Here is a 15695-nt window from a genome sequence, read left to right as displayed (position 1 = left end):
AAAATACAATGAATCGCTGCAAAATTGAGAATTCTTGCTCACAGCGCAATTTTGTATGATAATGCAAGAGATTTAACGCACAATTTCTATAATAAATTGATAGAGGTTTAAGTAGAAAATCCCTTCAAATGCACCACGTCTTGGCGCGGATTCCTGGCGATTTGCCGCGCGCGCGAAATCAATTTCAATGGCAAAGTAAAGACGCTGAAGACACTCACCTCAGAAATGCGTCGACATCCAGTGTAGGAAGCATTGGACAGTGCATTCGGAGACAAAGGCTCCAATCTGGGTAGATCTTCTAGCATTTTCTTCTTTTTTATAATCCTGCAAACAACACAGATTTCCATCAATTTTCCCACCTCATATCTCTCGCGCAGCATTTGCTTAAGGCTCTTGTATTTTGTCAAACAACAAAAGCGTGTTACACTCTAATCGCCATACACTGATAAAGATTCATCAGCTCTCCGCGCGCGCAAAATTGCCGCCGAGGGAACAAAAAGTTATCTCTCGTCGTGAGCACAGAAAACAGAGGAGAAAATTGTGATAAGATCACTGCGAAGAAAAGAAAATCCTCTTCTGATCGCGAGAACTCTCAAAGATATTTCTTGCGCATGTGAGTGTGAATTTACTCACGGGCGGTGGTGGTGAAAAAAAGCTCCCAGAGTCAAAATGGGCAGAGAAAAAAGTCATCATCTCACTCGAAGACAATTCACTTTGGACACAAATAACGCGAGATTTTTTCATCGTCATCATCAGTGCTCAACTAACAAAACTTCCAGCGTCAATATCAAGGTCAAATGACGATCTTCGAACATGTATTTTTTCACCGAAACACGTGTTGAACAGGCAAAAAAGACCTCAGCATGATTTCAAGTTTCAATCACATTGCGTGAAAGAATTGTTCTTGGAAAATTACGTACTTGAGATTCATGTAATTGCAGAAAATTCACAAATAATGGTTCGTCCTGAAGAAATTATATTTCAGTGAAATATTTCCACTGAAAGCAATGAAATTTATAATCAATTCGTTATGCAAAAACTCCTGGTAAACAACTCAATAACATACTGTTTTTCGACCTAAAACGCCTTTCTAATCTTGTCTAGAATTCTAGAAGGACTCATTCGACTTCCTGACCAGTTGAATTTTGCCGCAAAATCTGTCCAATTACACCCGCTGAGTCGTTACACAATAATTCTCTTCACGCTCAGTACGCATCGAGTGTAAAAAAAACCATTTGGCTATTGATTTTTTTCTGTCAGCTCACAAATCCGGCAAAAGTGAATTGTTTATTCAGTAATTCACATCTTCTGTGTGCGAAATCCTTTTTGGCGGGAAGTCTCCTTAGCCACAATATGCCGAGGACACGACGGCGCAAGAGCAGCACAATTGTTGTGAAATTCCTCGCAAGAACGCGCGGAGAATTCGCGCGCGGACTTTTTTCAACTTATGGTATTGTATTTGTACAAACAGAGAGAGAGACACTCTCACAGGCCAAATAATTTATAATGAATGATAATTAATGAGACGGACATGTTGAATGACTTCACAATTCTCTAGTATCGAAGACTCGAAGGGGTTGGAAAATGTCATTTTCTAACTTGCAGCGCTGTGATTTTGGCGCTGCGCCGCGATGCTGCACAAGAGATGCACCAACTTTACGTACCAAGAAATCACACACAGTCGTCGGATCGATGGGAAAATCCAGCCACGGCGGAAAATCAACTCACTGGCAACACGGTGTCACAACAAGTACCAAAGAGGGCCCCACTGAGAAGCGCCAGCAGCTTTCCTGCCACTGTGTGTGTGTCGCCTATCGCGCGCTCAGTTACGAAATTGATATGAAAATGATAACAAAACGCCACGCACAAACACACGCGCGCCGCCGCCAGTCCATTGTGGCCCCACAGGCGTGTTTGTGTTCTTGGTGGGGGCAACTCTGGGTGCTTTCGTGGTGTGAAAAAGGAGTAAATATGCAGCGATCGCCACTCTGGGACGGAAACTATGAGAAGAATATTGACTATTGTACAGAATAATATTTCCCCCTTGGCGCCGCCACTCAAGAAATCTGACGTAATGCCGCGTGTTTGAACGCACACACACGCAGAACAGCAAGTACAAAATGTGTTTTTTTCTTTACTGATATAGCCAAAAAAGCATAAATTTCTTATTCTTCTTCTCTGTGTGGCTTTTTTCTTTGATAGGATGAATGAGAGAGACTAATAAAGCAATAAATTCACAGCTCTTTCCTAGTTATTTCTTTTCCTTAATGTGTGTTATTACAAGAGACTTTTGCGCTTAAGAATACATCCTTTAGAATGATCTCTGAGGTTTTAATGATTTCCCATCTTCTGTGTGAGTTAAAAAAAAACAAACAAAATAGTAAATCAACGTGAAATTAATGTTACAATCGCGATCTTTATCAAGGAGACTTTTACAATTATTATTATATACCGAAGGAAAAGCCAGCTGTTTCTTTTTTCTGGTTTGTCACTATACAGAGATTGTTTGTGGAAATTTCTTACGATTATACAAGTTTCTTTTCCCTTTTACAAGATTCTTTCACTACATTTTTTTCTGGAAAAAATAATATATATCTCTTCTGTTTCTCTTTTTTCCTAAATATCGTTCTTCAATTAGAGCTAAATATTTTTCTCTAGCTTCACTTTATCATCTTATTTTTACACATATTTTCACACAAAAGTCCTCATCAAAAATGTCTTTTTTTCCAAGATTTTTTTTTATCATTTTTGTCACTTGTTCAAAATAGGTTTATATAGAAAAATGTTAATTGTGCATTAGTTGATTTTACATCGCCCGCGAAAATTCTCTTACCTTTTCTTCTTTTCTCTTCTCAAAAACCCCTTTCAAGCTATTCTCTTCTCATGCTTTCGCACCCTTTATACACGCACACGCACACACTCACCCACTATCTAGCTATGTTAGGACAGAAATGATTTTTTTTTGGTAAAATTACGTTAAAGTTGCTCCACGCCATTTTTGGAATAGGCTGTCGCTGTGGACATTCAGGAATGATATTATTGCGCGTGCTCGAAGGCCTCGAGCCAGGAGGACAGTTCACGTTGTGATCGACTCACCCACTCGACGTTCGTGGCCACGCTGCGCAGCGTCATGTTGAGGACTCTCATGCCAGGACCGTAGCCGAATCTCTCCACCAGAGACTTCAGCTGAGCCGAAAGGAAGAAAAAATGTCAAAACAACACTCCCAAATTTACTCTGAAAAATTCCTTTTCTCACCTCTTCATAGTCAAACTTCGTGGCGCCGAATTGCGTGATCGCCGTGATTACTTGGGCGAACTGTTCACTGCCGGCGCCCAATTTGGCCTGCAAATCATTCCACTTGGCCTGCAGGAAGCGACACGCCATGGCACCGCCAGTCGGCGTGCCGGCGATCACCTGCAGGACCTGCACGAGCTCAGCCGACGGCAGCGTGATCACTTGCGACAGCAGACGATTCTGGAGCCTGTGGGAAAGTAGAAGAGGGGGAAAATCAATCAATTCAACCCACAATCACACGTCAAAGAACCGCCTTCAACTTGAGAAATCAATTGTGCGCTCTAATTGTGAGTCACAGAAGGAATTTTTAAAATAAAAATAATCTTATCTCCCATAACAACGCACTGTGTAACACATCAGAGATAGCCAGACATTTGTTGGTCTTTCCCCATAAAAGGAGAGGATTTATTGTGATGCTTTTTATCTTTCATATTTTATAAACCAATTGAGAAGACATTGAAGAGACTGAATTACATTATTAATAAGCGTTCAAAAAACAGGCAGAATGCAGAGATAAATGCTTGATATCTTCTTGATTCGAGCCAGAAGCAAAACTCTCTTATCTTTCTTCATTGGCGTAGGCAAAGAAGGGGCGAATGGAGTCAATTGGCCACCATAATACCTTTTAATATCATTTACGAAAAGAATAAATTGAGAAAGAGGAGAAATTAAGGACTAAACTGCCTAAGTTTGCTGAAATTTGGACCTTTACCCAAATTATCTCTCTCTTAATCTGAATTTAATCAATAGAAACGGAATAAAAAGTCAAGAAACACAAATGGTTTCCTCAATTTCTTATCAAAGTGTCCTTTTTCACTCACCAGGCATCTTTGGTCTCCCCAAGCGCCCGCAGCAGCTCCATTCTCTCTTCGTCACCCTCATTCTGGCTCAGGAGAACATTGAAGCGATCCCAGCAATATTGCCAGTACTGAAATTCCCCGGACAGGACGGCTCCAGTGTAGATGACTTCCCTCAGATTAGACGGAATTTCCGTTCCATTGGTCAGATACAAGTGCAGAATCTGCTTCGATTGCTTTATGGCGTCCATATCCTCCCACAGAACTGACGCCTGAAGCACTTCAGGCCTCAAGAGTCTGGGAAACAAAGCCACACTCATCAGCATTATTCACCACACACACTCTCTGACATAAATTGCTTACTTTGCAGAATCTGTGCCGTTGTTCTTCCACCCCAAGCCAGCGATGGAGCGCGTGAGAATGCCTCTGACGAACTCCGCCAGCAAGAAGAAGCACTCAGAGTACTTGAGGATCTTCCGCCACTGCTCCAGATGCTTCAGGCCGGTGGTGAGTGGGCCCCAATTGGCCTCCTTCGGCAAGTATGTGATGAGATTCATCGTGATTGTGCAGGGCATCAGACTCGCGTGGCACAGCGTGAATACATCAGACACGAGGCCAATTCTGTCGTTCGCCGTGAAAGCTCTGTGATTCTTCTTCAGCTCATCTATCAAATTATTCCAATTCTGGTCCGCATAGAGAACCCTGTAGTATCCGTTCTGGCCAGTGTTCAGCTTGATCCACGTGACGCTGGGATCCAGATGGATTTCGGCTGTGGAAAGAGTCAGAAATTAATCACTGAATCACCTTAGAAAATCCTCAAGATTAAAGCTACTCACTCTGATTCGAGTGCAGCCAGACTGTTTGTGGGCAGGTTTTGTTGAGATTCGTGACGAAACTCACGGGGAAGATCCATTGGGAGATGATTCTCTTGGCATTCACGGGTGCTGGTGTGGTTGTGGTCGTTGTGGTGCTGGACAGATTGTGCGGCAGCAGTGATTCATCGGTGATGGCGTGGAATTCGGCGGGCGCGAAGGGCATTTGGGAGATTGTGAAGTTTCCACCCTCAATCGGACCGACAGTCACCAGCGGAAATCCCGAGTGGGACGTCCACAGATGCATCATCTCCTTGATGTTCTTCGTGTTGTTCATCTGCTTCCCACACATTGTCCACAACTCAGTCGGTTCGGCCGTCTGGAATCTGTGCGCGTGCAGAAATCCGCCCAGACACAGCCTGAAGTTGTTCTCCTCGAGCGCATAATGCAGCATGGCGAGAATCGCGGCTGACTTGTCCACATAGAAGTCCTCATTGTTCCCATCATCGCGACTGCCGTCGAGAACACTCGCCCAGCCCTCAATGGCGTCCACATCCAGAGACTTCATGGTCGTCTCCATGAGATGCATCTCGTCCAGCGGCCACTGCGGCTGCAATTGGCACAGCACCGATCGTCCCAAGTACTTGATCAGTCCCTGCCACAGCCAGTTGTGCTTCCACACCTGTGGCGACGTCACGCCGCCGAAGAACTGCTTGATGATGGCCTCGGCCACTTTGAGTGTCGCCAGGTGATACTCCTTGGTCTGCAGCGAGTCAAAGTCATGCAGAAAGGACGATCGGATCGTGATAAGGCCAAGACTGCTCATGATGTCCTCCTCGAGTGAGGGAAGAGCGACAAAGTCTACAAAGAAAACAACACAGATTAGCCCGCAATTTGGCGAGGAAATTGCCTTTGAAACTCACCCAATTTGGTCAGCGGATAAGGCGTTCCCAGCCACGTTTGCAGATACTCCAGCACGTCGCGCGACGTGTGCAGCAGGAAGTCACTCTTCTCCAGCAGGTCCTTGGCGGCGTAGAAGGTGTACGTGGGCGCCGTGACGATCTCTCCCGTGTCACTGATCGTGCCGTTCTCCGTGCTGTTGCGGTGCTCCGCTTCCGGCGGTGGCGTCTTCGTCCTGTTGATGGGCGGCAGGATGTGGAGGGACTTGATGAGGATGGACTTGCTCTTGATAGGCCTCTTGTCAGTCCTGAGATCCGCCGGCCGGCTCGTGGTGGCCACCGTGGCCGGCGTCGTGCGCACCGTTTGATATGTTGCAGACGCCTCGAGAGTGCTGCGATGGAAATCGCTCACGACCCACGACACGGCGTCAGGCGGCAGGGGCGGCGTCTCGAAAAAGTCATCGCGCAGCAGCCCAGTGCCCATGTAGAAGCCCACGTCGTCCGTGGCATGGACAATGGAGTTGGACAGGCCGATGTGGAAGCGATCGCGGAACACGGAGATGCGAAAAGGCGCCCGCAAGTGCGCCTCGTCGAAGCAGGGAAACGCCTTCCGGGCGCCGCCGGACTTGAACACCGTGGCCGCGAGGATGCGCCTGGCGCCGGTCTCGTCGCTGAACGCATCCACGTAGAAGCCCTCCGGATCCGGCACCAGTTTCGAATACCAGCGCAGATTCAGCGTGTAGTTGACCTTCTTGCGCAGCTTGTCCTTCACCTCCAGATACAGCTGCTGCCGCGGCGGATACTCCAGCAGCCGGTTGATCTTCAGGGCGAATCCCTTCGGCCCAATTATCGCCTGCGAAACATAAAAACATCAGCACATATTGCGTGTTTAATTGCTCTTCTGCCCACTGGCAATTCTTCTTTTCCCTTGGAATTAATTCACTCGCCGCCGTAATTGCGTCAACTCTCTGGCCAAAGTTCAGCCACATTTGCATACTTTTCTTCAAGCAATTCTTAAGCATGCTGAAGAAAAATTAGAAAATTATGCAGACAGAATATAAAACATTCTGTCTTCCAAATGATTTCCTCGACAGAAAATTTCTAAATAATTCCATAGAAAAACCTCCGTTTTTGGAGAATGAGAGTGAATTTCATATTTTCCTATTTTTAATATATATATATTAACTTCGTGTGAGAGGAAAAATCGATAAGGTAGTAAAGATAGAAATATTATGTGTTGTGCTATTCATGAGCAAGAGAAGAGAGAAAAAAAGTGTGTTTGGAAATCAATAATTTCGCATTTCAAAAACGTCTCTCAATTCCCTCAATTTCATAACATTTGGACACGCAATTTTTGGCAATAATAACACATCAAAATGTTATTTAAAATTACATCAAAATTGCACAGTTGGCAAACATCAAAATATTTTGCACAGAAAGCATTAATTATATGACAAATTGGAACGTAGAAATCGATAAATTTTGATGTAAATTTCATAGCAATGAACGAATCTCGTTTTCAATTATTTTATGGCCGCTGTGAATGAAATTATAGATAAAGTTTCCTGTTTGAACTGAGCAAAATCGGCTCTCATTTCACTCTTAGCAGAAATTTTTACCCAAAAACCAATAAAAAAAAAAAGATTCATAATTTAATTGAGGAAAAAATCAAATATTCACGGTTTCAATATTATTCCTTGCATTATTCAAATTCAGATCGAATATTCATTCAATAAGTTTATAGTCTGAAATCACAAGTGACTTTTTTCTTGCTTCCACCAAGGGGGAGATAATATGCCCCTTATACCTTATAGGAAGTATTTAAAATCTCACAATATTACTTTCCCGAATCCTTTTCCTCATTAATCATTCTGTTTTTTGAATCCCTCCTGATTTTTGAGTTATAAAACATTTTTGAAACAGCCTAAAAATTTCAATTTCTGCAAGATTTAAGGCATATTATTTGCCCCTTGACGTGCAGGATTCACAACTGATTGTTTCCTTTGCATGGAATCCTCATTGAATGACTGATTGCATTTCATTCAATAGAGAAGTGAATGAAGGCCGCTGAATGAGTAAGAGTCACTCACCCTCTCCGTGATGTTGAGATCCTGCGAGTGCAGCACCAAGAAGCTCGTCTCGCGCTCCACGTGGAACTCCACCGTCACCTGTCCCTTCACGTCCAGATTCGTGAGGTTGGGATGGATGGTGAGCACGTAGCGCAGCGGCCGCACGGCCGTCGGCAGCTCCAGCTGCAGCCACGGGAAGGGCTGCCCGTTGGTGGCGATGGGGTTGAAGGGCTCGGAGTTGTTGTACTTGTTGAGAAAGTAGTCGGCAGGCATCTTCCCCGCACAAGGACACTCTGCAAAGGCCAAACACAACATATGCAAATCAGCGTGCATTCCCAGCGGCCCAGGCGCGCGCCACACTTGCCATTTTGCGGTCCAGCGTAGGCAATGATGAGCGCAGTGGCCACGAGGGCTCCCATCACGATGGCCGTGACACAAATCGCCTTCTTCTGCGAGCACATTGCGACGCCATCGCGGTTTTTCCTCACGCTCGGCGCCTCTCCTGTGCCTGAAAAGCAGCCACAATTTGTACTCCTGTCGCGGCTGGGATGAGAGATTTGGGGTGGCGCACATTTCTTCTCACCTGTGAGGAAGGCAATGTCGTCCAATTCCGGCTCAGTCATTTCAATTCTCTCCCGCCGCCAAACTTTCGAAGAGTTTCCAGCCTGATTTCCGCCACTACTGCCCACCACGGACACCTTCACAGGACCACTCGCCTTCTTCTGATCGGCCAATGCTGCTGCCTTGCTTTTCCCCTCGCGCTTGAGTTATCCAAAAAACCACCCAACACTCCTGGTCGCACACAATTTTCATCCCCCTCTGTCCGGCCGCAGCGCGTCCCTTTTCGTCTTTCCGCCCTCACACCCCCGCGAGCCGCATAAAATCCACTCGAAACTGCCCTCCACACTTCGCACAAATCCCACTGCCCAGAACCACTCTTCCACACTCTGCAATGGCCAAAACTAGCGCGCCTACGAAATCCTACCCCCCGTGAGAGTGTCTGAGAAGCTCAGCAGCAATTCACTTCCTGTTCTTTTCTGGCCTCTTTTTGTACCCCAAAAAGGACGAAAATCCTGTCACTTTGACGCACGCATGCGCGCCTCTCGCCAATCGATTAGGACTTGATTTTACCTACATTCATCTCCCACCCACTCTCTCGCCCCCTCGCCGCCCCTTCCGCCACTGTCGCTCAATCGAAGGGATGCGAGGGCACGCAAAAAACGCCGGCCGGAGTGGGAGAACCCTTCATTCCCATTAATACAATTATTGCTGTCACGCACACACTCTCGCACTCAGCATCCTTCCTCGCCGCCCCAGGACAATATCGCTCTCGCCTCGCCGGCCACTCGCGCCCCCGTGATTGTTTACACGGCTTCGCGTGCGCCGGCCAAGCGATATCGCATATCAGATTGCTGGGCAAATGTTGGCACAGTCTGTCCCACTGCCGAGGCACAGATTGCAGGACATTCGCAAGGATTTTCACTTGAATCACGCAAGACTTTTTTGTTTTCTATTGAGTTTCTCTAGATTTGCTCTCATTTTGCTGCAAGAAATTCATTCTTATGTGCTTAATTTCTCATTTTAAATGTTGATCAATTTATGCTATATTTTTCAATTTTAAAGGAAACATAAAGGATAAGAATTGATAATTTCGCTTGAACTTTTATTAACATTAATTTACAGTCTCTTAACTCTCAATAATCTCAATATTAAATTTCAAATTTCATCTCCATCGGTCGAAAAAAAATTAAATTAAAGCAACACAGGAAATTAATCGAGCACTCCGCCCAGGAAGCAACCCTTCGACTTCACCATCTTTTCCATTCCAGCACACCCTTCGGAAATTGACCTGAAATTGGTCGGGAATTCCTGGCATTCCTCTGAATTGAGTCAGTCGGAAGTTCGATAACGAAATTTTTAATGAATTAAATGGAATTTCTTCTACTTCATCGTCCCTTTCTTGAACACACAATCGAGAATTTCGCCCCCTTCCATCTCTAAGTCTTGCAGCGTCAGCGCCGGACCCAGAGTCTCGCCATCGAATCTACAGCCGAAAGCCGCAAAGTGTCAGATATTGAGCCAATTGAGGAAGAGAGAAATTGAAACTCACCGTAGGAAAATCTCATCTGTCGAGCACTTCAGCTCCTCTGCACACTTTTTCAGCAACTCCTGGACAGTGTCCTGCTTCCCCGCCGTGATGATGATTGGCCTCTTCCAGCGATCCGACTGAATCTTCAGTTCAATGCCGGCACGGAGCTTCTTCACCGCCTTCTTCGTCTTCCCGGACTGCAGAATATTCTCAGCCACGCAGCCGGAAATGAAGTCTGCACTGCTGTAGCCGATGGAGCTGGGCGTGTCGACTGGAGAGACAACAGTGCCGTTCATGGAGAGCAGGATTTTCCTGGAATCCGTCTTTTCCCGTTGGCTGAGCGTCTGGAAGAGCGCATCGAAGGGCTTCAAGTGCATGTAAGGAATCCTCTCAAAGCCTCCATTCCACTTCAGCTTGATCGTGATCTCATAATCCAGCTCCGACGAGAGATCCACGGAGGATATTGTTGTGGAATTGCCTGTTAAGTCTATTGAGCACGATGGTTGAGGATCCGGAGGAGAGCCGACAGTGATATAATCTTCGCAGTCTTCATAAACAGGCGAACTTCGGACGTTCCGGCGTCTTCTTCGCTGTCTCGCAGGGGAATTCCTCGGTGTTGAGGTGGTCAGGAGATTCATCAGTGCTTCTCTGCGCATTTCAGTCTTCTTTTTCTTGTCCATTTTCTTCTGGATTTGCTCCTTCTTCTTCTGATACCTGTGAAAAGAGAAGACACAAGTTGAGAGCTGCCTTTGAATGTTGCGGTTTATTTATTGAGAAACCTCTTCATCAGCTGCTCTTCCTTCTTTGTCATTGGTCTATCAGTGTTGCTGGACAAGTTTTGACCAACACTGACGATGTTGTTCCTTCTCTCAGGCGAAAAAATCGCCACCGAAGGACTGGAATCATCCATGGCCAAAGGCGTCACAGGAAGCGATACTGGAGGCGAATCTGTCAAACAATAAAATCATACAGGGATAACCGCGATTACTGTTGATTTTCACTTTACCATCATTCAGATCATCAATGTTAGCAAACAGATCGAACGCCTCAGCCATTTCCCAGGGGATTTCCCTAAATTTTTAGTTAATATATCGCCACAAAAGACACAAACACGCACTGGAACACCGCTTGAGCTTTTCTGAACCACCCTTTGAAGCTTCCTTTGGGACGCTTTTTGGGACACTTTGAGGTTATGGTGAAATCACCTGTTTGGACTTGTCCGGACGCGCGTTCCTAGATTTTCCCTATTTTCCATCAAAAATACCGCGGTGAATGTGCTGAGAAATGGCAGAACTGAAGGATGGCGTTCTCTCGGCAACAGCCCAGAATATTCAGTGAGTTGATGAGTTGAATTTCCGCCTTTTGTAAAGAATTCAATGCTAACCTTTCTTCCCGGTCTTTTCCACTCTACCCACAGAGATCTCATTGCCGGAAACAGTATGCACCTGAAGGTGGACGCACAGGAGCAACAGGACTACGATTCGGAGGATGAATTCGGCGAACAGTACGAAGAGGCGGCGAGAAAGTGGTCAAATGCGGACTTTGTGCAGAAGAGCTTCGATGAGATTCGCCAGGAGATGACAGAGATTGGGATGGGAATCTACAAGAAGGTGGTGGTGGAGGGCAGTGGAGATACCATTCCTGCCCAGAACGCCAAGGTGACGATGGTGTATTCGGTGTTTGCGGAGAAGGAAGCCTTTCCGGTGGATTCTTCGCTGCTCACCGGGAAGAATCACTCCTTCGTCACGGGTCACGACACTGGCCTCCTGGTGGGCATTCAGCACGCCGCGATGTCCATGAGGGCGCAGGAGCAGGCACAGTTCATCATTCCCTACCGTCATCTGTACAACGAACACGGCTGTCCGCCGCGCATTCCCGCCAAAATGGACGGACTCGTGCTGATCCGCATTGTGCAAGTGGAGCCCGAGTGGGTGGATCCGCGGGCGCAGGAGAGCCAGCCGAAGGACTTCAGCGGTGTGAAGAAGTCCGTGGAGAAGCTGAGCGAGCAAGGACGTGCGGCAATCGTGAAGCATCGCTTTTCTTCGGCTCTGCGATCTTACAACGAAGCCATCCGGATTCTGCACAGCGTCAGCCTCGACACCGGCACTGCTGGCAAGGAAGAGGAGCAGGAGAGAATACGTCTGATCGTGCGGATGCTCATCAACTCTGGCATCACGTACAACAAGATGTGTCAGCCGAGCAGCGCTTGCATGCGCTTCGACGAGGCTCAGAAGCACTTGGCCAGCATCTCGGCAACACAGAAGGGAAAGCTGCTGCTGCACAAGGCGCGCTCCTTGCGCTCCCTGGGCGAATACCAGAAGGCCGGCGAGTGCCTCAGCCTAGCGCAAAAGTGCTGCGATGCGCCGGAAATAATACGCGAACTGCGCGAGCTCAACCAGGATCGCGCCAATTCCAACAAGGACATGTGCAACATGATGCGGAAGGCCTTCAACATCCAAGATACGACGCCGAAGGTGAAAGTTTCCACCGTGAATCGCAACTTCGAGGCGTGGTTCAGGCAAACGGTGAAGAAATTCGTGGAGAATGAAAAGCTGACGAAGCAAATGATCTCTTTTGACATCACGAAGGATCAGAGGAAGATCATTGACGATGTGCTGGCCAAAGAGAACGGCGTGGCGCTTCACGCGCAACCCTCAGAGAACACCACCAGATACTGCCTGGCCAAGGAAGTCAGTCAGGAGTGAAATTCCTTGATCAAAAAGTCTTGCATGACGAAAATTGGACGATTTTGTATCTTTGACTCATTAATATCATTGCTAATCTCAAGGGGAAGATAATGTGGCCAGAAGTGGTGTAAAGGTCAGCAGAAGCATTTAGAAATTGTAATATTATTAGAATTTTAATTAATGTAATGCGATAAAGTTTCTTCCCGCCTTTAAACCGCTCAATTTCAAATTCATCGACTGCGATTGGCGCTCATCGATTGTCGAAATCGGCCACTTTCGGACAGCGCGAAGAAGTGCGCGCGCGCATCGGTTGGTGTCAAATGGTAGTGAAAAACAAGTGTTCGCATAAAAGTCGCAGAGAGTTACAATCTAATCGCGAGAAAAGGTATCAAATTATCTTGTAACAGCAGTTTCTGATCCCAGCCAAGTGCTGAAGAGTCTCATGAGAACAAGAGCAAGTGCTGAAGTAGTGAAAATTGTGAATTGACTAGTCGTGACACGGAATTTTGTGGCCCTGAATTCAGGCACAGCAATTTTGCCATGTTTTGCAACTTTCTCACCAAGTTTTTCTGCATTCTCCTCGCCCTTCACGTCTGCCATGGGCTGGACAAAGTGGTGAGTGTACCTGTTATCAGTGGCTGATTGCTTTGTTCTCTGCGCTTATCTCCCGCTGTTCAATATAAACTGCAAATTGGGGGTTTCGAGACGCAAAAAAGCCATGAACTCTATCTGAAGCTTCTTCTGTCCTTTGTTTCTTCCGCAGGAAGTCACTGGCGAAGGATGCAAGCTCACGGAGCCGATCTACAACAGCACCTTCGACCTGTCCGGCCTGCAATCCGACCTGAGCCATCAGGTGCAGCTGGGCAGGAAGGACAGCATTGAATTCAATCTGTGTGGCGCAATGTCCAAGGCGTGCGACAATTCCTCCGGCGTGGGCGCTTGTCTCACCGCCGGCGGCAAGGAAAAGATCCTGGGCAGGGAGCATACGCTGAAGCTGTCCAATGGACGTTTCCACTTCGAGTTCAGCGGCGACAAATGCTCAGACACGAAAAACTTCACCTTCTCCGTGATCTTGCAGTGTGATTTCACGTCCGTGAAGGACATGATCAGCGTGCAGAAGAGCACGGACAAATGTAGCCACTCAGTGGTGTTGCGCACGAAGCTGGCCTGCATTCCCACGGAGTCCAAAGTTCTGGACTCCTGCTCAGCCTCACTGAACGCCTTCACCACGTTCAATCTCTACTCGCTGGCCGGCGTCAATCACGTGGCAGACGATCGCAACGGCGGCACGTTTCTCATCAACATCTGCCGGCCCGTGATGTGGGATCTGGACGCCATGTGTCCGCCGGACACGGGCGTGTGCTTCGTCAATCGCTCAGAGACGGATCTCACGAAGAGATTCGTCAGCATGGGCGCCGTGGAGAAGCCCAGCGTTGAGGAAGGCGTGATTTCGGTGAAGATGACCGGCACTGAAGCCTGTCCGGAGGACGCGACCAGGAAGATAAGCTCCGTGATCACGTTCGAGTGCGAGAAGAGCTCACGCGTGGACGAGGTGGAGTTCATCGGCTTCCGCGACTGCGAATACAAATTCGTGTGGTCAACGGCGGCGGTTTGCGAAACGCTCGAGCCCTGCACGGCCGTCGATCCCAAGACGGGCTTCAAGTACGACTTGCGGCCGCTGTCCAAGAAGCCCTTCAACGTCACGCACGACAATCACACGTACGCCTTTGGCATTTGTGCGTCTCCGCGCGCGCCGTGCCTCGAATCCTCCGGCGCCTGTGAGATCTTCGCGGCGGAAACCCGCGGCCTCGGCCTCGTGAACGACAAACTCCTGGTGAATCAGACCGGCGCACCGTATCTGAAGTACGAAGGCGGCGGGCTGTGCCAGTCGACGAAACAGCCGTGGTACAGCGTGATCGAGTTTGTGTGCGCCGAGCAGGGAATGCAGCAGGGCCCGAAGGTCATCGAGAACACGGATTGCCGGCTGATCATTCAGTTCGTCACGGATGCGATCTGCCAGACGCGCCAAATCTCCTGCCAGACCACCAACAACTCCTTCGACGCCGTCATCGATCTGGCGCCGCTCATTCGCAACACGGACAACTACGTCGCCAACGTCAGCGCCGGCGTCAAGGGAGACGACGCCAAGCGCAAGGTGAGATGCGCCGGACATTCGCTGGTCGCCAGTGAATTGCTAATCAGCACTTTATCTATGGCAAATATTTAGTGAAATAAGCGAAGTGTTTAGACTTGAAATAGTCTTGGAATTTGGATGAATAACTCTTTCTTTTCCGTTGATATTCTCCAAGGGGTGTATAAGTGTCGAAATATTGCACAAGAAGAATTTCTAATGTGAAGAATAGAGAGAAATTACACAATTGAAAGTCTTAAGCTTGTTATAAATGGTTAAATATCAACTTAAACACTCTGAATTTGATTTATTAGGTCGTATTTCGCCCTAAAATCATGCAAATCTCAATGGAAAAGTAATTGCGCTGTTCTCTTGAGCTGCAAATCTGTTCAAAAATTGATTTAAGTGCTCTAAAGACTTTGAAATCGACGCTCAGTTAAAGCGTAATCGTCAGTTATTCACCCCTCGATCGTCATACTTTTTTTCTTCAATAGAGTTATTGAAATATCTGTGATGCTCTGGCGACTGGAGTAGTAAAATATCTTATGACGCTTCTGACTCACTTTTCTTTGAACAGCGACAATCGAGCGATAGCGTGTGCGACGTTCAAAAATGCGGATTAACGCAAGCCAATATTTTCTTGATAATGCCAAGACTTGGTTTATTTGCTTATTAAGAGCCAAAAAAAATTGAGAAATTCGGGTTTATCGATGCATAAAGTCTAGAATTGTTAGTCAAGTTCAGGGAGAAAGAATGTCAATTAATTATTATTGAACGTAACATGAAATTAAATAATAAGTCTTTATTGAGTTATTTCAGTAGTGGAAAAGAATTGAAATTGATCAATATTAACCGTTTAATGCATGATAAAAGTGATTTATTAGCGTGATAAGTCTCAAATTTCAACTCAAACTCG

The 15695-nt window shown here is 46.9% G+C and overlaps 5 protein-coding genes across 10 annotated transcripts in view; 2 read left to right on the top strand and 3 right to left on the bottom strand.

Annotated features, from left to right (window-relative positions):
* Nucleotides 1-1774, bottom strand: part of LOC132265091 (segmentation protein cap'n'collar) — a 28024-nt gene extending 26250 nt beyond the window's left edge. For 4 of the 5 annotated variants that reach the window (XM_059765571.1, XM_059765572.1, XM_059765573.1 and 1 more), the window contains exon 1: nucleotides 219-291. Coding sequence is in view for 1 of the 5 variants with exons in the window: in XM_059765575.1 (XP_059621558.1) it covers nucleotides 219-305 (87 nt within the window). In the remaining 4 variants the exon portion in view is untranslated. Of the gene's footprint in view, nucleotides 1-218; nucleotides 325-1664 lie in introns of those variants that run through there. The other variant, XM_059765575.1, reaches the window with a different exon arrangement.
* Nucleotides 1775-2233: 459 nt separating this feature from the next.
* Nucleotides 2234-8635, bottom strand: LOC132265093 (leucyl-cystinyl aminopeptidase). Its single transcript, XM_059765576.1, has 9 exons — nucleotides 8456-8635; nucleotides 8237-8380; nucleotides 7894-8165; nucleotides 5828-6656; nucleotides 4929-5765; nucleotides 4456-4861; nucleotides 4117-4389; nucleotides 3257-3482; nucleotides 2234-3186 (listed from the first exon to the last, which is right to left on the bottom strand). The coding sequence occupies exons 1-9, from the start codon at nucleotides 8493-8495 to the stop codon at nucleotides 3037-3039; spliced, it is 3177 nt and encodes a 1058-aa protein (XP_059621559.1). The 5' UTR covers nucleotides 8496-8635; the 3' UTR covers nucleotides 2234-3036.
* Nucleotides 8636-9540: 905 nt separating this feature from the next.
* On the bottom strand, nucleotides 9541-11108 carry LOC132265097 (uncharacterized). Its single transcript, XM_059765582.1, has 4 exons — nucleotides 10968-11108; nucleotides 10741-10909; nucleotides 9983-10675; nucleotides 9541-9916 (listed from the first exon to the last, which is right to left on the bottom strand). The coding sequence occupies exons 1-4, from the start codon at nucleotides 11014-11016 to the stop codon at nucleotides 9814-9816; spliced, it is 1014 nt and encodes a 337-aa protein (XP_059621565.1). The 5' UTR covers nucleotides 11017-11108; the 3' UTR covers nucleotides 9541-9813.
* A 35-nt stretch (nucleotides 11109-11143) lies between these two features.
* Nucleotides 11144-12781, top strand: LOC132265096 (inactive peptidyl-prolyl cis-trans isomerase shutdown-like). The gene is made up of 2 exons (XM_059765581.1): nucleotides 11144-11295; nucleotides 11379-12781. The coding sequence occupies exons 1-2, from the start codon at nucleotides 11246-11248 to the stop codon at nucleotides 12664-12666; spliced, it is 1338 nt and encodes a 445-aa protein (XP_059621564.1). The 5' UTR covers nucleotides 11144-11245; the 3' UTR covers nucleotides 12667-12781.
* A 174-nt stretch (nucleotides 12782-12955) lies between these two features.
* Nucleotides 12956-15695, top strand: part of LOC132265094 (cation-independent mannose-6-phosphate receptor) — a 37520-nt gene continuing 34780 nt past the window's right edge. For both annotated transcript variants that reach the window (XM_059765577.1, XM_059765579.1), the window contains exons 1-2: nucleotides 12956-13263; nucleotides 13412-14803. In XM_059765577.1, the coding sequence (XP_059621560.1) occupies nucleotides 13189-13263; nucleotides 13412-14803 (1467 nt within the window). In that variant the 5' untranslated portion in view covers nucleotides 12956-13188. The remainder of the gene's footprint in view (nucleotides 13264-13411; nucleotides 14804-15695) is intronic.

This window comes from Phlebotomus argentipes, unplaced genomic scaffold (assembly GCF_947086385.1).
Source record: "Phlebotomus argentipes unplaced genomic scaffold, Phlebotomus argentipes genome assembly contig_2, whole genome shotgun sequence".
NCBI lineage: Eukaryota > Metazoa > Arthropoda > Insecta > Diptera > Psychodidae > Phlebotomus > Phlebotomus argentipes.
The sequence above is the reverse complement of the archived record's forward strand: the minus strand, read 5'-3'. Positions and strand labels throughout refer to the sequence as shown.